We start from the raw sequence: 24,715 nt of genomic DNA, 5'->3' as shown, positions 1-24,715 counted from the left end.
CTTGGGGATATGTTGGAAGTCTTCTGGTTCTAGGTTCCTATCAGTGAAGCAAACCTATTGTCATATGAAGGCACAATAGGACTAGAAGAAATTTTAATAATCACCAAATCCATTTCATTGCTTATTGAGAGCAGTCTCACTAAATTATTAATGTATGTGCCAAGCTCTAAGTTGAAAGTAGGGGAGATATTTTACTCTCGCGTTCATTTTGAAAGCTTGTTCAAAACCATATTACTTTGATGCATTTTTTAATTCTACTTTTAGGGGTATGGATTCATCAATATATTGATGAATATATAGAATCATAGAATCATTCAGGTTGATCTCTAAGATCATGTAGTCCAACCTTTAACCTAGCACTCAAGTCCACCACAAAACCATGCTATTAAGTTCTAAATCTACATGTTTCTTGAAGACCTTCATGGATGGTCACTCAAGCACTTCCCTGGGCATCCTGTTCCAACGCTGCACAACTCTTTCAGTAGAGAAATTTCTCCTAATATCCAACCTAAACCTCCCCTGACGCAACCTGAGGCCATTTCCTCCCATCTTATCACTTGGTGCTTGGGAGAAGAGCCTCACCTCGCTATAGCCTCCTTAAGGTAATTGTTGAATGCACTAAGGTCTCTCTTGAGCTTCCTTTTCTCCAGGCTAGACAACCCCAGCTCCCTCAACTGCTCCTTGTAAGACTTGTTCTCTAGACCCTTCACCAGCTTTGTTGCCCTTCTTTGGACACACATCCTTGTATATATATACACGCAAAATCCATCACATACTTATGTGGGTCTATACTGAACTAGTTTATATCCATTTTTTGTGCCAACATTCTCATTTTTAATTTGAAGTTCTTTCCCTTGGCTGTTTCAAAAATGTATAAATTTTATGGCAAATATATACATTTTAGCTGGGGAGTTAATGCTACTAGGTTGACACAATGAAAATATATAGTCTGGAGGTATACGGAACAAAAAAAACCAACACTTTCATAAAGAAAAAAGAAAAAAAATAGAAAATAGAAACTATGAAAAGAAATGAAATGCCAGTCAGCAATATTTCAGGTTGAATCCAGACTCAAGACTGATTGATCTAGCTTTTGCAGGTTATAATGCAATTGCTGCCATGCAAAACAGGCTCCTCAGAGATGTAGTCAAGGCACCAAGCCTGCTGGAGTTTAAGAAGCATTTGGACTATGTTCTTAGTCATATGGTCTGAATTTTGGGGTAGACCTGTGTGGAGCCAGGAGTTGGACTCGATGATCCTTGTGGGTCCCTTCCAACTTGGGATATTCTATGATTCTATGATTTTATGATTTATAGGATCATAGAATATCCCGAGTTGGAAGGGACCCACAAGGGTCACTGAGTCCAACTCCTGGCTCTGCACAAGACCACCCAAAAATCAGACAAGATGTCTGAGAGCATTTTCCAAAGGCTTCTTGAACTCTGTCAGCTCGGTGTCATGCCCACTGCCCTGGGGAGCCTGTCCCAGTGCCCGACCACCTCTGGGTGCAGAACCTTTCCCTAACACCCAGCCTGACCCTCCCCTGTCCCAGCTCCATGCTGTTCCCTCGGGTCCTGTAGCTGGGCAACCTGTGCCAGTACCTCACCACCCTCATGGTAAAGAATTTTTTCCTAATGTCTAATCTAAATCTACCCTTTTCTAGTTTAAAGCCATTCCCCCTTGTCCTATCACTACATTCCTTGAACAAGAGTCCTTCTCCAGCTTTCCTGCAGGCTGCCTTTAGGTATTAGAAAGTCGCTATAAGGAAGATCTCATTTAGCTTATAAAGTTTAACTTATATAATGTAGTGACCTTAAAATGACCAACCAAGAAATAATCTAGATGTGCATAATTATGATAGTGTAAAATTTGTTTTATATTGTGATCAAATTATTTTAACTTTTCAATCTTTTTTTCTTTTCCATAATTAGGTTTTGAATATATAAAGAGCTGGGTGTCATCTGTGGCATATGTCTACCCTAAATTTTCTCTAAAATCAGTGGTCACTCTCGGCAATGTACTAAATTGGGCTTCAGGCTTCAATGTGGCCAATTTTTAGGCAGTATCTTCAGTATTATCATTTATTATCATTATCATTTGAGTAGTCATATTAACTGAGAGAATAATGTACTATTTTTTTTGTTTAGTCCAAACAGCATTTAGCTGAATGATGGCTGGAAAAGAAAGCATCACTTATTCAAATCTTGCTAGGTAAATGTATATTTCAAAGCATGGTGCCAATTTCACATTTACAATCTGAAAGTGTGATCTAAAATCCATTGTCAAATTCTGTAGGAACGTTTGCAATGAAACAGTTCCAAGTTTAGCAACTTCAATTTTAGCCAGTTCAACTAAGCTTGAATATTGCAGCATCTTTTCTGCAGTATCTCAGAGTTAACCCAGTGCACATAAAACCTTAATTGGTGATTCAGAATACCAGACACTTACTGTGTTATCCTGAAGTAGAAAAACTCTTATTTTAAAATGAGGCTGAAAAGGAACAAAATGAGCAAAATATATTAAATCCTCTCAACTTTTACACTGAGGGGTTAGGCACCACTAACAGTCACTTTAATAGAATTAGTATTAATATTAGTATTATTATTATATATTAGTATTATTATTAGTATTAATATTAGTATTAATAGTATTTCATTACTCTCTTTGTGTATGTACACCTGCACATTACCAGCTCGAGAAAAGTTTTTATTTACAACTAAGTGATGTCTCAGTTATACATAAGCCAAGCTCCCTAAGGTTACTGAGGTGGTCTTAAGAATTGCCGAGGATAGTTCCTCCAGCACTGTCTTTGTTCTCTCTGTCTAAAGTATGGAGGAAAAGCCTCCAGAGGTCTTTCAACTTCTCTCTGGTACAAAGTACCTCAGGCTTAATTTTTGTGTTCTTCTTTTGGTATGCTTCAAAATGCTACTTTTGTACTCCCACATCAACGGGTTCATTAGTAAGACTTCTCATCAGTTTACAACACCTGCTTATTGAAGACTGCATTTCCTTCAACATAAATAGATTTTGCTGTGGTGGCTACCATGACCTTCCTTTGCGATGAGGACTCCTCAGAACTAAGCAATAACGTTTGACCAAGAAAGAAACAAGGCTTTTTTTTTTTCCCTCTTTTTGCAAATATATCAAGTTTCTGATGATTCAGCTGCTAGAAATGAAAAAAAAAAACAAAAAAACCACTTGTCAGTTTGTAACATGAGACAAATTATGTCCTGTATCTGCTCCTAAGGCATATTTCAATTTCAATATATTAAAAAGAAAACATATTTCCCGAGTGGAAGAGGAAGGTTAAATTCTGCTAAATCTTAAACCTAATTTTGTTTCCGTAACAAAAGTACTGCTCATTTTCCTTAGAACCTTCTGTTTCAGAGCAGTGTTTAATATGCTTACACATAAAGTTAGAAACGTATGAAATCTTTGGCACCTAGACACAACTCTCAGACCTCGCTAATGAAATATACTTGTTTTTAGATTCAATGAGCTGTTCCTTACCAGTGGCTGAACCATTTTCCATGTAGCTCAGGAACTAAATCTCACTTCAGACCTAGATTCACAACCACCAGTACATATAGAGGTTTGCTGGAAGAGATTACCCTAGAGCCAATGGATTGCCCTGCCTTAAGCTTAGTTCCTTCTCTTGATTCCTAATCATGGCTTTCACTGTCCCTTCTTCCCCAAACTGTTTCTCTCTTCCATCGGCTTCTTGTGGGTCCTCCTTGTTGCTTTGATCAGCTTGCTGCTTGACTATGGTCTGAACTCCAATTATATTCCTCTTTTGTCTTGGTAATAGTATGTATATTTCTGACATATGGACTGCTGGTCTGATCTCTGATTATTCCATTTTTCTTCTTCGACGAACCTTCATGCTGTCCCTGGTTCTTAGCCTTCACTCAAGCTACAATGCTTACTTTTGTCTTCATCACAAATCTAGCGAAGGCCTAAATACTTGGCTCCTCACACCCTATTTACCATACTATTGCAACTTACTGTGTATTGTGTAATTTATTGTGTATTAGATGATGAAAGCTAGGAACCTATCTCTTCTGCACAAACATTAAGCATATATTTTAAGAATAGAGTTTTTTGATTCTACTGACATACTTTCCATAGACATCTCTCAGAGCATTTGATTTCTCTGAGAACAGGTCCTTGCATATCAATTACCTACTTTTTCCAGTTGTGTTTGTTGCTATATTAAAATACATTACATCTACCCATAAGCAGTGTCTTGAATTATATTGTTCTCTCTGGACCAAGTCCTGGTAAAGGAACATCAGTAGCAAGTCTCACACACCAAAGACTCATGTCAAGTTTGTCTTGGCAGCTACTGATGCTTTCACCACTTTCAGCATCCCTAGAAGATGACTGTAGTGGGAAAAATTGAAAAAAAAAAACCAAAAAACAAAAAACAACCAATATTATCTGTCAGACTCAATCTAGTGCTATACAGTGCAGGACAGCATTTCCCAAGAATTATCTCAAAGCCCCTGTGCTCAGTGCTCCTCCAGATCTGCTTTTAGTGGTCCTTTCCCATTCCTAATGCCTCAGTAAATACTGAGAAACTCTCCCTCCAGGAGCAGTGGACTTCAGAAGGGCAGAGGGAGGGAATTTTTCTGACCTCCCACACCTGCAGTGCGATTCTGCCTGCAAATAACTTGTAATCCTCAAAAGGACGTTTTTAACCAAGGAAATGGGCCAGAGGCTAGGGAGTAGATATAAGCTGAATTATAATTGGCATGGATATCGTGTGTAATGTATCAATAGATGTAAGAAGGCAGAAAGCAATGAGCCTTACACTTGAAATGTAAGGGGGAGTGGAGGGCCAGGTGCTGACCTATTCTCCTTAATCACCAGTGATAGGACCCGCAGGAATGGTGTCAAGCTGAGGCAGGGGAGGTTTAGGCTAGACATCAGGAAGAGGTTCTTCACCGAGAGGGTGGTTGCACACTGGAACAGGCTCCCCAGTGAAGTAGTCACTGCACCAAGCCTGTCTGAATTTAAGAAGTGTTTGGACTGTGCACTTAGACACATGGTCTAAGACTTTGGGTAGACCTGTGTGGAGCCAGGAATTGGACTCGATGGTCCTTATGGGTCCCTTCCAACTCGGGATATTCTATGATTCTATGAAAGTTGTAGAAATGCAGTAATTCTTGAAGCAATGTTACATATTTGGATTGAAACAAGTGTTAATTTGGTAAACCATCATCTATAATTTATAATGCGTCCTAGATGAATAGTTTTTGTGTATGCTTAGACAATCGATCTGCTTGCAAACCCAGAAACGAAGAAAATTTGACTTAAAACATAACCCCCCACGCTGCTAGGCGCGGAGCCGCCATTTTGGGCCAGCCCTGCCCATAGACCCCGCCCCCTCCCTCAGACCCCGCCCCCGTTTGCCCGTTGCCCCTCCCTCCCTCGGGCGGTTGCGGGCGGGGCCGCGGCGCTGAGCGGTGACGCAGCGGGGGGGGGGGGCGGTGCTGGCCTTCCTCCTCCTCCTCCTCCTCCTCCCCCTCCCCCTCCCCCTGACGGAGCGCCGCAGCCCGCCCCCAGCGCCGCCCGCCGGAGCCCCTCGGTCGTCCGGCAGGGCTCGGGGGAGGTAACCGGCCCTGCCCCGGCCATGGTGGGCCGCCCGCCGCCGGGGGGGCAGGAGAAGCAGCAGCTGAGGCGGCAGGACGAGGACGACGAGGAGGAGGAGGAGGAGGAGGCGGCGCGGCGGCCGCCATTCCGCGCGGGGGCCGCGGGGCTATGAAGGATGGAGGCGGACGAGGTGACGATCCGCGAGCAGAACTTCCACAGCCAAGTGCGGGAGTACACGGTACGCGCCGCGCCCCTCACCGTCGTGTGACCACCCCCCCCCCCCCCCCCCCCGGGTCCCATCGTCGCCCCTTCAGGCTTCTGACCCCCGGCTGCCTGTCCTGATCCGGTGATCTCTGTGACCCCCCAATTCGGGGGTCTCCCCGCCTTCCCCCCCCCCCCCCCAATTCGGGGGTCCCCCTTCCTTCTCCCCCCCCAATTCGGCGGTCTCCCTGCTTTCTACCCCCCCCAATTCGGGGGTCCCCCTTCCTTCTTCCCCCCCCCCCCCCCCCCGCCAATTCGGGGGTCTTCCTGCCTCTCCCCGGGGGTCTCCCTGCCCCTTGGGCGAAGCACGGTAGGCGCACACCTTCAAATGCAGCCTTGCAACTCCCACCCATTGCTGCTGGTGGTCCTGACACCCTCCTGGCTTTAGCTGCTGGTTGTAAGGCTGCACCCTTCTCAAGGGACACGAGGAACCTTCGCGTTTTCCCCCAGCCCTGGGCTCGCTCTCAGCGCCACTGCGTGCCCCGTGCTCTCCAGGTGGAGAAAGAGAGCGCGCATACCCTGCACACCCGCGCTGTCCCACCTTCCTCAGCCTCCTGGGGTCAAGTGCAGCGCTGCACCTTGTGTGCAGGTGGGGAGAGCTGTTGTGGCTTCCTCTCGGGACTGCCTGGTTCACGTTTTAAGGACTGTTTGAAGCCCACAGAGGTGTTTCGATGGGGTTCATCGTGCTCCTGCTGCATGCAGGAGAGAGGCGGCTTTGGTCGGCCACTTACCATCCTAACGCCGCTGGGTTAATTACATGCACTGTGCGGTTACTGCTGGGTGAGAAAGGGGAGACTCCTCGGATGAAGATACCATTTCATAATTTAACTCTGAATAATTTTCAGCTACTTTGAGAGGCAATCTTAAATATCGCTGTTAACAGGGTTAGGTAGGCCTACAGCAAGGGTGTTTGATAAAAGAGACTTGACTGTGTCCCTAGTGTGTGAACTTCTTTTCTGTATCTTAAGAATGCATATGTTAAAACCTTTCTTTTGCTGAGGTATTATACTGCCAGGATAGTTTTTTTTTCTCAAGAGTACATACCACATCTATATGAAGAGAGCTGAAAAATCTAGTTTGCTGGGGTTTTTCTTCACTTTTGCATGAGTGGATGTGGGGTATGTCATGAGAACCATGACAAGTGGAGGGGCATTGAAAGAATAATATTGTGCTGTAAAGAAGTATTTAAATGTTTTCCTAATGTCTTCTGTTTGATGAAAACAGAAATTTATATACATCATCATGCAGCTCTCCTAGATGTTAGGATCCATCTTTTCCCCAGTGTCCATTTTTCCTTTTGTAGTTCTTTGAGCTCTAGGTATCTCATACTTTTGTCCCCCAGGGTCTTGTTCTGATGTATCATGTGCTACGCGTTGTGGTTTTGTACCTAGTAAAGATGCACGATCAAATTCTTTAATCTACCTTTAAATGTAATAAAGTCTATTAAATTCTTAAAGAACTAACTAACGTATACTGGAACTACTTCTGTAAAGTTTTGCAGCCCATCTGAGAGCAGTTAGTAATTCTTCCTATTGGTATAGTCATAAGAATTCACGTAAGACATCAAGAACATGTATTTTAGAGGTGCAGTGTTGCTTTATGTGGACATCGAAGGCAGAATATTCAGTAAAAACTTCTTGCTTTTCAGGCTATACTTTTGATATGATAGGCCATCTATGTTATTGTTGAGTAGGTAAGGATAGAAATAACAATTTTCCCTTTTAATACATGCACTCGTACAGTTGTGTTCTTGCCTTTCATTTATGTATATAGTATATATAAAGTATATTTATGTATATTCATTTATGTATCTGAAGCCCACAGGGTTTTATGAGTGCATTGACTGCTGCCGTCCCCAGCTGAGCACACAACCTTCTTGCAGTGCTCACGTGGCTGCAGGAGCATATTGCAAGAATCCTTGTTGCACAGTCTCCTGTTGCTCTTGTCATTAGCCTAAGCGCCACCAAGTACCCAGAGCATGTTGTTTACCTGTACCGTGATGTTAACATCCCCCACAAGTAGTTCTGCCCTCGCTGGTCACGAAGTTGCACAGTATCCTTTCCTCAGAGGTGCAGACAAACAGTTGTGGCTAGGCCGTTGGTACAGCCGTCGGCCGCGCGGCTGAAGGAGGGACCGTGTTCCACTTTCTGACGTGCACGAGGCTTTCGTTCCAGCTGCAGGTGGGGTAGGAGCACTGGAGCGGTGAACAAAAGGATTTAGAGTTTTCTTCCACTGTATTACAAAAACTGCATATGCCTGTTTGTAGAAATAAGTCAGGTTTATGGAATGTGTTAGTGTCTTTGGAGTTCTAGTTGTGTGGCACCATCTTTACTGGAAGCTGAAATTCATGAGAGAAGGGAAATCAGCTTGGTGTGGTTGAAAAGAAAACCCTCTTCTCTTTTGTTTTGCAAATTTTACTCTTCTCCTTTGAATGGTTATAGAATTTCTAGATTGTGCATCCTGAGGGATTCCTAAAGGCATGCTAAGCTCAGCTTCAGTGTGATGTGATGATTAATTTCTGTTATATCTATCTTCTGAGTGGGCAAGCGAGTAAGTTTCTATAAAGTTTTGGTGTGTAACAAAACCCAAAGGCCTCTTACCCTTCTGCTGGTGGTACTCACCTCTTTTTCTGTAGGTGCCAACTTCTGATAATTTCACCGCTGAAAGAGAGAAGTTTCTGTCACATGTTTATAAATTGAGCAAGATTAATGAAAGACTTTAAAGGTCTTTTGTCCACTTTCGAGTTGACTGACTGTGGTTTAATGCATAAAATTCAGGCCCGTTCACCTCCTGGCCTCCTGTTTGGCGTGTCAGCGTGGTGTCTGGTTTTTCAAGAGCGTCCCTGTTTGCAAGAAAAGAACCTGCCTTGTGTTTTGTTGCTTCATGAGATGATCCCTTACTAACAGGAGGCAAACTCTCTAATCTGGTTTTAGCACGGCTCCTCAGACATGAATCAGCTGCTTCAAGGTTGCTAAATGTAGGAGCACGTGTGCTCTGCCTTTGGTCAGCATTCGTGTGCAAGTCTTGTAGTACGTGTGAAGGCCGGGTGATGCTCTGTGATTGCATGCTACTGCTGTTTTGTACACTTATTTATTTTGCCTTCCTTGATCCTTTGATCCATTTCTAGTTTGCTGAGATCTCGCACATCTATGGAAGATGCTTAATCTCTTGGGGAATTTCTTTTTTCCCTTGTGTCCTGTTAGTCTGTCTATTTAAACAACATAACGAAAATGTTCCACTTGTCGCTAGTGGTGCTGTGAAATGTTTATTTCAGGCTCAGATTAACTAAGCACAGTGGTGCAGGCTTTGTGCTCCTCTGGCTTTACTTTTTCCTACGCTCCTTTGTTCCCCTTTGAGTCTTCTATCCTGCACCATTAGTTTATATACTTTTAAATTAGTTTATATGCTTTCAAATTTAGATGTACTTCTTGATTTTGTTCCTCTATTTACAAAACATAGGTCTTTCAGTTTATAAAAATACACGTACTCTTCTGAGGCTTCCTTGGCAAAATAAATAGTGTGCTCATGTTTATGGTGTGTGGGGAAAACTGTGGAAGAAAACAACTTGGTGGCTGTAAAATTATTAGTTGGAAGGCATGGTATATTTGGAAATGACTTAATTGCACTTAATAGGACACGAGGGAAAACAAACAAGCCCAAAGTCCTGGCAGAATCAGTTCCAACACAAAAGTGCTGTTTTAATGGTTTCATGCAAGTAAAGGCAGACGTTAAAATAGGGTAATGTGTGTCTTTAGGTGGAGTGTCAGATGCTTCCCTTTGGAAGGGCTGTTTTAGGAGGTGTAGGCTTCAGCTACTACCTAGCTGGAGAAACTTTGTTTCTCTGCTTCTAAAAGCAGTTCCCTCTGTAAGGGAATTCTGGCATTTTATAGTTTTTTGGTTTTTTTTGGAAATCATACTCCTTTAACATTTATTTTTTTATTTCAGCTATATTAAGGAATTTTTCTTGCTACAGGTGATCCGATCTTTGTGTAACAGGGAGAAAAAACAATCTGAATATAAAAATAACTTCCAGCAGTTTAGAAAGAAACTCTTTTTTTGAAGAGTTGTGACAGTGTCAGTGGCTTCGATTTCTGTTTGTGTCTCCACACTACCAGCACTAGCTTGTTTTCCTCTCTTGGTTTCTCGTTGCACCTTTGTAATCCTGTCTTATTTTGGGGTCGAGATGTGTCCAGGACTCCTCTTCCTCCTGAGCTGGCGTGTGGCTCGTGCTGGCGTTTGTCCCTGGTGGCTGCAAGGTGAGCGAGCTGATTAGGGCGCCGTGGTCCTGCGGGCAGCACGCCCTATTGTTCCCGACCCGTTCTGCCTCCTTGAGCCTTGGCCCCGGGCGGTGCTCACGGTGCTCGCAGAGCAGCGCTTCTGCCAGGAGTGATGGTGTTCTGAGCGCGGGCCAGGAAGGAAATGCTGACTAGAAACACTGGGAATTTTTAAGATCAACTTCTTACAAATAACTAATGTTTGTGTGTTCTGTAAAATGTCTCCTCGTTTTACAGCCATGCAGGGGATGCGTGCCAGCAGGAACCACGCTACACTTCGTACAGGAGAAGAATCCTGAAGTTTATGCAAGTTCATCTTTTATTCAATAACACGCCTTTCTTTTTTTTTTTTAATCTATGCTCTGAAAATTTCAGGAGTAATTTATATCTTAAACTGCCTCTTGTATCTCAAAGATAATTTTGCTTAGGTTTCTCAGTATTGCCTCTTTTCCAAAACATTCGAAAAAAAAAAAAACAACCTGTAATGATGGATAAAGCAGCACTTGTAGTGACGTGAGGTACGAGGCAGAAGATTGCACATAATAACATAACTACAATGTTGCCAACGCTTTTTATAAGTATTATCTTAAAAATATACCCTCACTTGTAAACATGGATGCTGTTCTGTTGGTGAAGCAGTGAGTCATCTCCTGGCTGCTGGTACCGAAGCGCAGCGCTCGTGGCTCCATCTGGAATCAATAGGCATCTCTCAACACTTGGCTCAGGCAAGCGGATGGAGATATGCTTATTTTCAAAACAAGCAACTTTTTGCGGAGTTCCACTTTTTCCATTTACGTAAAAGAAACATGAAAGACCCAAGTGTAAAAAGTTGCTGTTAGTTACAGGTCAAAAATAATTCCTCTTGAATGCTAGCGTGTTTGTTTGTAGCAGCGGTTGGCCAAAAGGCAGACACGTTTCGTGGAAGGTTAGCTGTTAAAGAAAACTTAGATTACAAAATAATTCAAGAAATTTTGTCTGGAGAACATAAACTTGATAATGTCAAGGTACAGGCAGGATTTGAGACAAGGTTAAGAGGTGGTGAAAGAATGAACAGCAAACAAACCCAGCTACTGACCACAAGACCCCAGCCAAATGGTTCCAAAACCAGGTTGTGTTTGGGTAGCTGGCGGTGTAATAGGTGGAGCGGATGGGATGGCAGAGGTAACTGGGAGAAAGCAGCGTTGTCGTGAATGTCTTTTGCAAGCCCAAGAGGCTCTGGAGAGACACCAGGAGGTGGAGGGCTGGATGGTGGGTGCAGTTGCAGAGGGGAGGGGGTGGTGGAAGTGGGAGTGGGGAGAGAGGCAGAAGCATGTTCCTAGGGAAGCTACGGTAAGCAAGGGAGTTCAGTTGTGATGTAGCTGGGAATTTGGGTTGAGGAAAACCCAAACAAAACAATCTAAACAAAACACTTAATTCAATGGATGCTTACTGCTTTTATTTGAAGGCTGTAAGTGCTTATTATTTTTTTGTGTCTGTGTAGTATTTTCCGTTTCTTGTCTTTTTATTCTTCCCCTGCTTGATTTGGTAGTTATCCTCATTTAGGAGGGCAGGGATAACTCTTGGTGAGAAAATCTTAACTTCTGCAATGTTCTTTACTCTTTACAGCTCCTCTGAAGGTTCCTTGTAAACGTATGCTTCTGTCAAATATCTAAGGACACTGACTTCTAGGTAACTATTAACGTGCGGGATTTTGCGTAACTTGTCCTGTGGGAACAGGAGGGCCTTTGAACATCCTGACTGTCATTTGCTTTTATGCACCTAACAATTAACAGCCTAGGCTGATGCATCACTGTGAAAGCCAAGCGTGCAGTGAGGTGGAGATGACCTGGAAGAAGTCACTGCTGTACCCTCCTTACTAGTCATTCGTGGGACAAGTGGAATCGCCTCCTACCTTCAGCAGCTTTGATCTGTTGCTCTTTGGGGCCCAGTTAACTCTCATGAAGCTGGTGACAGAATTCACGCTGACTTTTCATCAGCTTGCTGTTGAATACATCTCGTTGTGTTGCTTAGCTGCACCCCCCCCCCCCCCAAGGCTTCTAGTTTCTTGTCTAGCTGAAAGAGGTGGAAGTTGGTTCTAACTGCAGTCAACGTGGATGCAGGAGACCAGGAGACCCCAGTGCTTTGTCTGGTTTTAATATTTGGACACTTTGATAATTTGGCTTTGAAAATATTGTGATTAGTTGAACGTTATTCAACAGCGCTCTGTTGCATTTGATCCGTTTCCATCTCACATAGCTCCCTCCAGCAAGCAGCACGTGTATAGATGGCACTGAAGTCTGTCATGGCTGAGTTTAACATACGGAAGAAAGAAGTAGCATCCTTCACTTGCTCCCTGTTACCTCCAGTGTCTGTGGCTCCATGGCCATCACTGGAACATGGTGCTTCTGTTTTTCACTTGTGATCTTAAGTGTCTGGTGATGCCTTGATTGTCCTGTCTTTCCCATTATCTAATTATACTTTCTATTTTAATTTGTTTAGCTGATACGAAGGATCAATGAGTTGGTGCTGAATTTGACAAAAGCAGTATGTCTAAAATATTTGCTGAGTTTTAAGACAGGTAACTTACGTAAATGTCCAGTTTGTGTGGAGAAGAGAATCTGTAATTGGTGAGAATGATGAAAATGTACAAGTGTTGCAGTTTAAAAATGGCTTTGGTTTGGGGGTGGGAAAAATTGAGATGTACTACTTAAATTCTATGGTATGTATGAGAAGAAAAAGGAGAGGGTTTTTGAGTTTGGAGGAGAAAATTCACTAGCTCAATCTCCTAAGATACAGTTTGCCCTAGAAATTAATATTGGCCCAAGAAGCTGGCTTAATGCAAACAAATAGTTTAACAAATTTATGTGAATGAGACTCCCGAGTTTATTTTTTCCAGATAGCAACTTTCAGTGGACTGACTCTGAATTCAGTTTTAATGTAACTGGTTATTACAGTCTGGCTGCAAAATGTTGGATAATGCCTTTATTCAGGGCCAGAAAACTTTGCATGACCTAGGTTGGTGCTATTGGTGTTAATTCTAGGGGGTGTTTTAAATCCTACACTAATGCTGAAAAATATTCTTGAGTCTGATTTTTAATGGTGCTGGTGTAGCCTGTCCAGGTCAAAGAAACATGGCTTGGGGTCACTTTTTCGGGGTTTCTGAGTGCATTACTGGCTACAGAACCAGTAGCCTGAACAAAGGTGTCTGGGGCCTATTGGGGAGACTCGTAGAGGTGTTACAAAATACTGTTCCCCTCTTTACTCTGCAGCATAAATACATTCCCAATAGGTATATAAAAGTGAACATAAAGCTGACAAATCGATAGATTAACCTGAGTTTTCCCCTCAGTTTGAAGTGGGGTTGTGCTGCAGACAAAGCTAGCATGAAGTTAAATGTGTAATGCCCAGAAAGCACCTTCTGAAGGGTTGTAGCGGCTGTAGTTGTCTTCAGCTGAGCACTATTCCTAGCGCACAATGCTGCTGGATTTTTTTCAAGCTTTGTTAGATCCTGAAACTTTTCCTAAGTGAGCAACTCTAGACACCCAGCCTCTTAACCGCTAAGGATTTCCTTGTGAATTGGACACCAAGAAAAGCAGGGTGGGCCAGCCTCTCGTATGGCCAGAGGAGACTGTACAGGTAGGGAGAGTTGTGGGTTTGGGGTGTTGATGGGTAAAATTTATCTCTGGTCATAACACACTTGACACTTTTCTCTTAATTTTGAAATTTGCATGTCACACTAAGTGTTTAAGGCTGTCTGGCTGAATTAGACTGAGCTAATATAACTACAGAGCACAGAGCTTAAGAATAAAGAGTTATCTTCATCTGAGGAAAAATAGGTCATCCCAAGCAGATGATATTATAAATGCCAAGGTCAGGCTAAGAGCAGAGCTGAAAGTTTTAGTTTTTTTTTTTTTTAAGTCTGTATTATTTGTTGTAGGTAACTTATTGATGACCCTTGCAAACAGCAGTGGAGCTCAGTGCTTCCTTTTTGGATGTCGGTGGGATAATGGAGTTACTAGAAATAGACCAAGACTGTTTGTCTCCACCTGTGCTTTCCTGCTCTTCATCCTTGCCATCCTTTCCAGGTGGAAACAGAAGCAGTTGCCAATGCAACAGCAGGAAGAAGCATTTCAGCTGCTGTGGAGCATTTTAATGCACAATAAAATGTAGTAGCAGCAAGAGTAGTAAGTGTGCGTGGTGCTATGCTAAGTTGTTTTATGTTACAGAGATTAAAACTCAAAGGTACAACGCTGCTACTTTTCTACAGGTAGTAATCAGTCAGCAAAACCACTGCCAGTTCTGTTTTCAGCCATTAAATGTGTTCTTAGATATGTTTTACAGCAGTGTTGCACAGTGCCTTCTGCTTTTTCTTTCTTGCTCTGCTTTTTTTCTATTTAGGGAAGAGGACGTGCTCTGTGAAGCAGCTGCAAGAAGTGAAGACTGTTGTGTCCGTAGCCTTTTTCTTGCCTATCCTTTGCATAGAAATGCTGGTAGATGTAATAACAGTAGCTTTTTTATTTTTAATTCTGGCATAGTCACTACTTCAAAGCTATTTTCTACACTTCCGCAGTTCTTCAAAGCTTCTTGATTTTTTTATTTCAAAGATAGCATAGTAAAATGCTGTCCTGTCTGTTTTGCTTCTCCAGACTTGCTGTACTTACTCTAAATACTAATTAAATGGGAAGAAATGATCAGTTGTCCAGTCGGATGCTGTTCTAGAGACAAGCTTAAATGTGTGAAATCAAAGAAATTTGCCAAGGCCTGTGACGTTTTGCTTCAGAATAGTTCTGTGGTGGTTCCTTCCTGTTAAAAGCCAGAGCTGTGTGAGGTATTTAGCTTTTTCATAGCAGGAGGGCATCACTGGCAGCTTTACAGGGGGTCTGTGCTTAAACAAATGCAAGTGGAAAAAGGTATAAATTATGAGGTGCCAACACTTCTCACCATGCTAATTTGTTCAGGGTAGCAGAAAAGAAGGCTGACTGTGCCCCAGCCCCCTGTTTGAAGCAGGGTCTGCTACGAGATGATGCTTGCTCAGGGCTGTATCTGGACAAGACCGGCTTACTCGGGGCTTTATGTGGCTGGCTTCTGAAAACCTCCAGGGACGGAGATGGCACAACCTCGCCGGGCAGCCTGTTTCCCTGCTCCACTTTACCCGTGGAGGAGCTTTTCCTTACCTCCTAGTCTCATCCTCGGCCATGCAGCAGCGTCAGGAGCCCAGCTCTGCCTTCTTAGTGACCTTGTAGGTACCCACAGGCTGCTGGCAGGACCCCAAAGGCTCGTTGTGTTCATGGGGAACAAACTGAGGTCCATCAGCCTGCCGGCACGGGGCGAGCATTTCAGCCCCCTGACCATCTTGGGGTCGTCTTGCTGTAATTTTCAACGGCTTTCCTACATGGGAGGCTCGTAACTGGATGTGATCCCCTGAATGCTGACTAGAGAGGGTAATTACTTCCACAATTATTGGCTTTGCTCCTGGTAATGTCGCCCAGGATGCTGTTGGGGGGCTTTGCCAGGGTGCACTGCTCCGCAGTTAGTGGGTGATTACTGCACAAATTCGTGGTGTGCTTTTTTCTTTCTTCTTACGCTTCCAGCACAACCGGGGCGAATACGGTGCAGTATGTACAGACCCTCTCTAAAGAAGCTGTTGCTCTTTCTGTGCACAAAAATACAAGTCTTCATATGCACACACTAATTACAGTGGGGAATAGTGTCTGTATTCTGTGTATCGGGGAGAGGAGGGGAAACCCTCGTGTATTTTGAGCACATTCTTTCTTACAGAGAATGTGTACCTCTAGCACTTGCAACAGCAGATGATGCTTTATTAATCCATGGCATGAACTTCAGTGCCAGAGTTTTAAAGGTCGTCAACACGGACAAATTAATGTCAGCTGATCTTTAGTAGCTGTCAGGGGGATAAGCACAAGGTAACTTGAGTTAGTTCAGACCTTTGTTTGTGTTTATGTTAGACTCTCCAGTGCCAGCGCCTCAGACGTGCACGGTTACAAACTGGAATGCGTGGAGTTTATCTCCAGCTCCATCCTCACAGGAGTTGAGCTGCCTGGTACGGATCCAGAAGTATGACTCTGTGGCGGAGCTGGATACAAGATACTTAGGAATGCAGTGCATCCCCACAAGTAGCTTCTCTTGGTGTGTCCTGTGTGTAACCTCAGCAGGCAAAACAGCACATCTTTTCCCAAATGAAGATGAACTCCAGGGGAAGATGGGTTTCTTTTGCTTGTCCGACCAGAGGTTGTGTTTCTTTCATGCAAAGAGATTTAATAAATTATATGCTTGTCGCTGAAAGTCTTTTTAGTGTGCCACCTGCTAAAAGGGAGCCCCTAAATGTAGCACAGATTTCACACGCTTTGTTTTCAGCTGCTGGGTGGTGTTTGAAAATAATACTAATAAAAAAAGAAATGATTTGCATAACTGTTTCTAACCATAAATTCTCACACTCATCCTTTTTATATTTTGATGCAGCTGGTCAAACAAGGACTCAGGGTGCTTCCCCCATAATGTAAGAACATAGGTTTGAAGTAGCTTCCTAGAAGCAGTCTAGCTATGGCAACAGATCTATGACTGCTTTGCCCTTCTCTAAAGTTAAAATGAGTTTAAGGAAATAAACTTTAAAATTGAAAGGTTTTTTAATCAGTGCTATATCAGGGAGTGTCAGAAGTCCTGATTAATCACAGCTGGGTACACTTTCTGCAGTGTCTTCACTTTCCCCTCAAGTCTGGACGAGCTTAATCTGTGCTCCAGTGGAAAAGCAATTGTGGAAGGTTTGGGGTTAGGAGGAATGTAACTTGTACCAGATTTGCTGTATTCGCAGCATCCTTACCTGTTGTCAGATCTTATTGCAGGGATGAATGATGGCATAAAATGATGCTTTTTGTTGAAAACAGGGCTTGCAGTATGATTAGGATTTAACAGAATATTCCAATATTAGCTTATACATATCACTGTCACATATAATAGTTCTGGTTTTTAGATGGTTTTTAAAGGATATAGGTTCTTCCTTCACTGGAGATACCGATGTGTTTGTGTGGTGTGCTTTTTAGACGAGTGTCATATTGCACTATGACTACCTGGATGCATTTTAATACCTTTGATTAGAAATAAAGGTTAACAGTTGGTTTAGGACACTAAGAACTTATTTATATGTGGATAATCCTATTCTGAGCCTTTTTAAAGATAAAAATGAGTTGCAAAGACCTGTGTTTTTGAAGACACCTGACTGTTGTTAAACTTTCTTTTGCATATGCCAAGGGCTATATCCAGATAACACACAGAAAGGTATTATGTAAACTGGGGCAGAGCTGTAAAGTGAATTAGAAGCTGGTTGTAGTGTACATGATGATAGGTGTTTGAACAAATCTGCTATTCAGTTTCCTAAAGTGTTAGTATTAACAGCCGTCTTGCTCAACTATGATGAAAATGATGTAAAATATGCTGCTGTTAGCACACTACTGATTCCTTCGGAGGTCTAGCTAATGCAGTGGATGGCTGGATCACTGTGCAGAAGGGACTGGATTACCCTGAAATAGAGGTAGTGTAAAATTAAGGTGTGGTTTCTAAAAGGAGGAAAAAAGAGACACGTTATTCACCTTAATTCTGAAAACAGGTTTCCACTGTATCTTGAGCTGCTCAAGTGGAAGCAGTTGGGGAGGACAGCATGGATGGGTTTGGTGATCGGAGGAAAACTAATGTGACTCTCGGGTGAACAGGTTTAAGTACTTTAAGTAAAGAAGGGATGGCTTAGTGCTGTTACATACAGCCACAGGACTGACTGTACCTGGAGTGCTGCATACAAGCCCAGTCATCATCATTAAGAAGCATGAACTGAGACAAGAACAAGTACAAACAAGGGCCGTGTTTTTATTGCAGTGCAAAAATATCACAAAACAAAGAGCAGTGTGAGGAGTAAGAGCCCAGGATTGCAGCGTGACAGGACGGTGGAGTCTATTCTCCGGTTCTCATGGGCAGCACATTCCTTTTCCCCAGCTTAACAGAGTTCCACTCTAAAAATAGTTAGGATGCTGCTCCCTTTAGTTTTGCTGCTCCCTTTCGAAGGCTATTTGGGACGCATGGATACTCACACTTCAGGATCACAGCTTGCACTGAGTATAAACTGAGACCGAAGGCACATTTGAGTTTGCTTAGTGATTTGTTTCGATTACTATGAAGAAATTTTAACTTCTGAATACTCTCTTCTTGTTAAATTCCTAAAGCTTTCACTGGTTAGAATTTACTTCTTTATTCATTAAAAAGGTGTTTATTAGTGTTTATTAGTGAAAATACATAATTTTCATCAAATATTTACAATGATACAATCGTTCTCAATTCTGACAAGTAGAAGGATAATTACACCAAGATATGTAGTTACACATTATTGCTGAGTTGCAAAGTAGCTGTCATCTAAAACTAGAAATATGGCATCTGACAGTTCATGTTACTGGACAGTTTTCTCCTGCTGTACTCTGCAAATACCTCACTTATCTCGGTGGTACCGTATAAGTAGAGACCCATGCTTTCACTGTAACCTTGCTGTCACAGATGGAATAGAGGACATCTACTCTATTTGAAGGTAATACAAGACAGCAGTCACCCTTTTCTTGTTTTAAATAAAACAAGAAAAAGAGAGCTTAACTGTATTTTAGACGGAAGCAGTGTTATTTGGGTCTCACAGATTCTTTTTAAAAAGAATTTTACTGACCCTGTCTATGTCACACCTAATTTTCAAAGGTGGGTGCCTAAAATTAGATGCCTCTATCTGTAGGCTTGGTCTAGTTTTCAGGGAAACTGGAAACTCGGAGAATGACTCTCTTTCGGCACTGGCACTGTTATCTGTTACTGACAGGACAAGCTCTGAAAGCCCAAGGTGGTTTTCAGATTTTTGTTCGTTCTGATTCAAAAATATACCAGCTTTTTAAAATTAAATCCGATTTCTCTATCAAAAACCTTTCTTCTTTGAAGCAACCTTTCAAAGAAAGCAATTTAGAATGGTGAACTCTATTCAGGTTGAATGTTTGAATATAGAGACCTAGTTATGACATTTGATTCCTGGCATCTGTATTTCAGACATCCCCGCTGTGGGTTACCTGCTCAGAGAACGAGCTCAGTTGCCTCTTTCAGACCCATGGCACAGTGATACTGCTGGGGGGAAGTCTGTGGGGCAATTGTAGGCACCCAGGTGTTGTGCTTTGTTTCTGATCTAACGTGTCTGACTACATACTAAAAAAATAAGCTGGGAGAGTTATTTCATTTAGTATTCTTGAAAAAGTCTTTCCTAATTACGTGATACGTCCTTTTCTCTTCCCATTCTCCCCATCATTCTGCCTGTTTAGATGTAATTTGGTTGTACATTTGAGATGTAAAACTTTAAGGACTATCATCATTACCCTTGCTTTGACTTTCTTCCTTCTCTTAGGGCAGTTGTTCTGCTCCTGATTTTCTGAGACAGTAAATTGTTAAAGGCAACAAATCTTTAAACGACTGATTAAGGAAATGGCTTTACCAGGCATGAGTTAAACTGTTTTGCAGCTTCAGATCACAATGGAAAATCAACGCTCAGATTGTAGTAAAACACATTGGGGGCTAATATTGTGAACTGCAGATCCAATTAAAACACCTATGCAGGCAGTAGAACAACTCCCTTTATAACAAAAACTGCTAAAACAGTTTCATCTGACTGAGTTGGTCAACTGCTGTGTTAGGAGACCTGCTTGGTGGCTACTCGTATTGTGCACGAAACAAAAAGCATCGTAATAGAAAAGGATCTTAATAATCTGGGGATACATCACGTAGTTTCTCAGCTTGTGTTGTAGGTGATCTGTTGCTGCAGAGCTAATAAAAAGAAGAAAAATACATTGTTGGAGTACAGCAGTTCACTCTTATTGCTCAAGTACTAGTGAAGATGAAGGGCTGCAGCACCTTGGGGTGGCGTGCTTTGCTGTTTTTACTTCTGACTCAGGTTTTTAATAGGCGTCAGTAGAGCTAGGTTAAGGAAGCAGTGTTGACCCTCTGGTATTTCCTTCAAGGAAAAACTTGATTTTTTGGTGTTGTGTGTTGTTACCCCAAAAGATTTGAAGGTTGAAACTGTATTGTCATTTGATTAATGTCCTCTGTACTTGTAGCTGTTTGGGCCTTGTCTTACTGGATTGAAGTTCGAGTGCCAAATCTTAGAAACAAGTTTGATGCAGACACCCTGGGCCTACTTGTGACCTAAATAAGCTGTCTGCCTTGTGAGGAGAGGGGAATTGTGCCCTTGGCTTCTCCGACTATAGAGGAAAACTGTGTTTGACTAGCTCACAGCTCAGGCATCCACTGTGTGCAGACTCTCTGGTCTGTATTGTTGCCTAGAATTTGTTGGGCTCAGACATGATGGAAATAGTAATCCTAATTACCTTCTTCTTTATGTATGTTGATAGCTTATTCCAAAATAGATCTTTAGGAACCCATTGTACCATTACCCCTACATTACTTGTGGCAAGGAGTGATAAATCTTATGACTTGAATATGTTCAAACTTGGAAAAAAACCAGCACAAAACAAACATAAAACACTGGCATTTTCTTCATTTTAGAGTAGAACTTGTTAGTTGTGTAGTGGCTCTAACATCTGTTACTTTGAGCTGTTCTTATTGGTTTAACTTTCTGTTAAAGAGGTATAAACCATAAAACCAGCACTGACCTTTATATAAAGGATGCTTGCATTGATCTGAATTAAACTTGAAATTGTTGATAGTGTATTTTCTGTTCATTCTTATTATAATCCAGACATTTCTTCACAACCTAATTAATGCAACATTTTTTTTTCCAGATTTGTTTTCTCCTGTTTGCTGTTCTCTACATAGTTTCCTACTTCATAATCACAAGATACAAAAGAAAAGCAGGTAAGCATAGTTTTTGATGTATTCAAAATTCACTTTGTTTTTTCAAGTGAGTAGGTGGTTCTTTTCCTCTCTGCCACCACAAGAGAAGCAGAAGAACCTGTCCAGGTCTCTGGCCAAACGTGTTTCTCAGGCTGCAGCAGCCTGAGCTGATCTGGTTGTATGTGCTGCTGTCTTCCCCTCTATCTGCTCCCTTTGTTCCCAAGCCACAAGCTCTCCATCCACTCTGTTGTGCCAGCTCTAGCACTTATTAGACCCTTCAGCGCGCCTTCTAATAACACCACGGGTGAAGCACACTGAAGCATCTCAGAAGATCAGTGAGTGCTGTAGCTGGCACTCTGTGATGGAGTGAGGATGTGTGGTTGGAGGGAGGTGGTGTGGATGGCCGCAGTTTGTTCCATAGTGGCTCCATGTCAGCCTATATTTCATCTGTTTTGAGGTTGAAGAAGGGAGAATTTCAAGTAGGCACTTCTGCCTCTTTTGCCTTTAGATCTTGTTCTCCTTTCATGTCAACTTCTTTAGAGTAAGTGTCTTCAGGCTGTACTTTAACATCAGAATCAAGTTCCAAGCTTTAGCTGGTAAAGTGAAAAGGTTGCCAGTTCTACTGGAGGGAAGTAGTGGATTTTGTCTGATAATTCTGCTTTGTTTAGGTACAGTTGTTTTATTGTTCTTCCTTAATGTGTTCTTTATGACCTCCCCATTGAAGCCTGATTCCTTGAGATAATTGATAATCCTTTTTTTCCTACTTTAGAAACATTGTCTGTCTGACACTAATCTGTAGGGACCCCTGTCATTTTTTTCTCTTTCTATTCTAAAGGCAAATACCATAAAAATCTGTATAAAATGGCAGAATCTTTGACTCTTGACAGCTTATCCGAGGCTTTGATGCTCAGTCAATCATTCCAGAAAAGCATTTGCATGCATTAAGACCTTGGCACTTTGAATTTTGATAGAAACTGCTTATTGAGCTTTAATGACCCGTTACTTTCACAGATGGACTTGTATGTAAAACATAAAAATCTTCAAGAAATTTAGTGCATCTTTTACTAAAAAAAAGTGTGCCTCTTTCAACATAGTGAATAAAACAGATGTTACCTTGTGATCCTAGTATGTATTCTGGATGCTACAAAGCTGCTGTTATATGGAGGTATGGAAGAATGGGAAGGGAGAATGAGTTTGGCAAACTCCTGGATGTGAATACTTTTTACCTTTTTGGCAGTTGTTCTCAACAGCTAGTGAGAGGAAATGCTCTGCAGCTGTCATGACTTTCTGAAAGGTTTTTGAGCATTTAGTTAGGCAAACTTCATTGCTTGCTAGGATCTTCCTGATGAGATTAGTTTGGAGAGTTAGCACTTCTGGAATTCTTTCAGGGGAAAAAAAGTTTCCACAACAAGCTCTCTAGCCAGGGTAATACATAAGGGACTTGTACTTGGTCTCTGAAAACACCATGAGATTCCCATCAAAACACCATCAGGTTCCACTCAAAGAAATGGAAGCAATAACCCCCCCATTCTTATGAAATTATTCTGTGAAAGTACAGTATGTTAATGGCTACGTGTTTATTTCGAGTGTATGCATAGTTCGTAAAAACTTGAAACACCTGGTCTATTTTTCAAACCAAGAATAAATAAGGGTTGAAAAATAGATTTTGAGTTACCTGATGGAAAAGCTGGGAGACTTGAAAGATTAAAGAAGGCTGACTCTAAAATGATTTAAAATATAGGAATAACACCCAGACACGTATAGAAAACTGTATAAAGGATAGATGAAGAACATGCGATTAGATCTCTGAGCCAAATGTTGAAAAGACTTAAAATCGTTGGAATATGCAACAACAGATCTTCTCTTCCCCTACCCCCCACTCAAAACAAAAAGCAAACCAAAAAAGCCAGGAGTAGGGCGGAGGAATCAGTAAGGAGAAGTAACTGAGTGAAACAAGTGGTCATTCCTGTATGCTTTCTTTGTCTGTGTGGTTTTCTTGCTCGTTCTTTTTGTTTTACATAACAAAACCCCATAAAAACACCTCACCCCCATTATTAATACTGAAAATAAAACATCTATTTAGGAACTTACAGTAGTAGGTAATACGGACCTGAAGACTCTCCTGTAGCTTTTCTGCTCTGTGAAGCTTCAGATATCCAGAGTGACAGTTTGTAGCAGCAGCTGTAGTAGTCATAGTCTGAAAGCTTGCTTGCCATAGAGCCCTTTGGAAGATATTTTAAATATGCAGGTTAAAACTTCTTGAAATAGAATGAAATAACTTTGTAGCTAACTTGATTGAGAAGAGCTTAAGACTAGTCAAAAAAAAATTTGTAAAAGGCACTTTTAAAATACTGATGCTAATAAATTTTTGGTTTTAGTAATTCTAAATTTTAACTAAATGTGTTCCTATGTATGTTTAACCTGAGGAAAGGAGACTACCTATTGAATATAACCTTCTATAATTTTTTTTCAGATGAGCAAGAGGATGAAGATGCCATAGTTAACAGAATATCGTATGTATAGCTCTTTAAGAACTCTTTACCTGAATATATTGTTTTGACAGGAATCTTGTGTGCTTTCAAACTAGATAACAGTCCCTTTTAAATGTGATGGCAAATTGAATGTGCTATCAGAGGGCAGAGGAAAAGATACGTGATCAGGTGTCAACTTGGATTATGGAAGACATGATGAGAGAAGGCAGTTTGGTCTAGGGATTCTTCCACCTGTGGCTTTCCTGGTAGGCACTAAGTTGGTCAGAATGTCATATGAGGATCTGATGCTAGGGTAGAATCCAGTGCAAGACTGTCACCTGAAGTAAGGTGTCTAAATACAGGTGTCATGTGAGTTAAGTCCCACCGCAGTAGTCAATGGCAATTTGTCAAGGGAGGCAGTGGATCCTGGGGAGCAACTTAGCTCACCGTAAAGTAGACATCTGCGTCTGATCATCTGAACAGGGCTTAAAAAAGAATAGTGAATGGAAGTCAAACACTTGCCAGACCTGCTGGTCTGCCAGAGACTCTGTCCTCTTCCTGTTCCTTTGTAAAACTAGATATTAATCTTTCCTATTTAAATATCCCTGAAGATTTACAGAACGTCTGTGAGCTGTTGCTGCCCTCTCAGTTTTGTGATTTGCTAAAACATCTGGACTTGCTACTTACTGCAACACTCTTAGCTCTTTGGTGGTGGTACTGTCATCCTGTTGGAAGGAGAGCTCATTGCATGTTTTATTGATTTGTCTTGTACCCTGGGAAAGTGCTGAGTACATTGCAAGCTGTTCACTTTTGTGTGTTTGTGGCAAGCTTGGAAGATGCACAAAGATGATAAATCTTACATGCTTTGCCCAGTAGCGTCTGATATTTTTTTATGGATTTAAAATACTCATTTGCCACAAGGTCTACTTCAGGTCAAGAGAGAAAAAAAATACATACTTGAATGCCATGAAGGTCTCAGCTCTAATGTAGAGAGGAGGTACTCTTCTGGTTTTCAGACTGCAGTGAATTAAGGTTCTTCTAGATTGAATGATTCTCACAGCAGCTGTGGTCTTAGCCTGCCTTTGAATTTTCCAACATTCAAAGAGCAAAACTTGTCTGGTTAACTGTTACCCCCGAATCTATTTTCTAGTTTAGCTTTAAAATACAACGAATATCAATTGTAAATAGTGTTCTTCATAAGACCATGGTGTAAGTCAAGACAAGATTAGCACTTCAGAATAATATCCGTTCATTGAAAGTGTTTAT

The 24,715-nt window shown here is 41.8% G+C and overlaps 1 protein-coding gene across 2 annotated transcripts in view; it reads left to right on the top strand.

Moving 5' to 3' along the window:
- The first annotated feature begins 5,546 nt into the window (after positions 1-5,546).
- Positions 5,547-24,715, top strand: part of LMBR1 (limb development membrane protein 1) — a 69,818-nt gene continuing 50,649 nt past the window's right edge. The window contains exons 1-3 of one of the 2 annotated variants that reach the window (XM_050708980.1): positions 5,547-5,833; positions 20,927-20,999; positions 23,452-23,491. In XM_050708980.1, the coding sequence (XP_050564937.1) occupies positions 5,771-5,833; positions 20,927-20,999; positions 23,452-23,491 (176 nt within the window). In that variant the 5' untranslated portion in view covers positions 5,547-5,770. Of the gene's footprint in view, positions 5,834-20,926; positions 21,000-23,451; positions 23,492-24,715 lie in introns of those variants that run through there. The other variant, XM_050708981.1, reaches the window with a different exon arrangement.

The sequence above is a fragment of the Cygnus atratus genome, chromosome 2, assembly GCF_013377495.2.
Source record: "Cygnus atratus isolate AKBS03 ecotype Queensland, Australia chromosome 2, CAtr_DNAZoo_HiC_assembly, whole genome shotgun sequence".
NCBI lineage: Eukaryota > Metazoa > Chordata > Aves > Anseriformes > Anatidae > Cygnus > Cygnus atratus.
The sequence above is the reverse complement of the archived record's forward strand: the minus strand, read 5'-3'. Positions and strand labels throughout refer to the sequence as shown.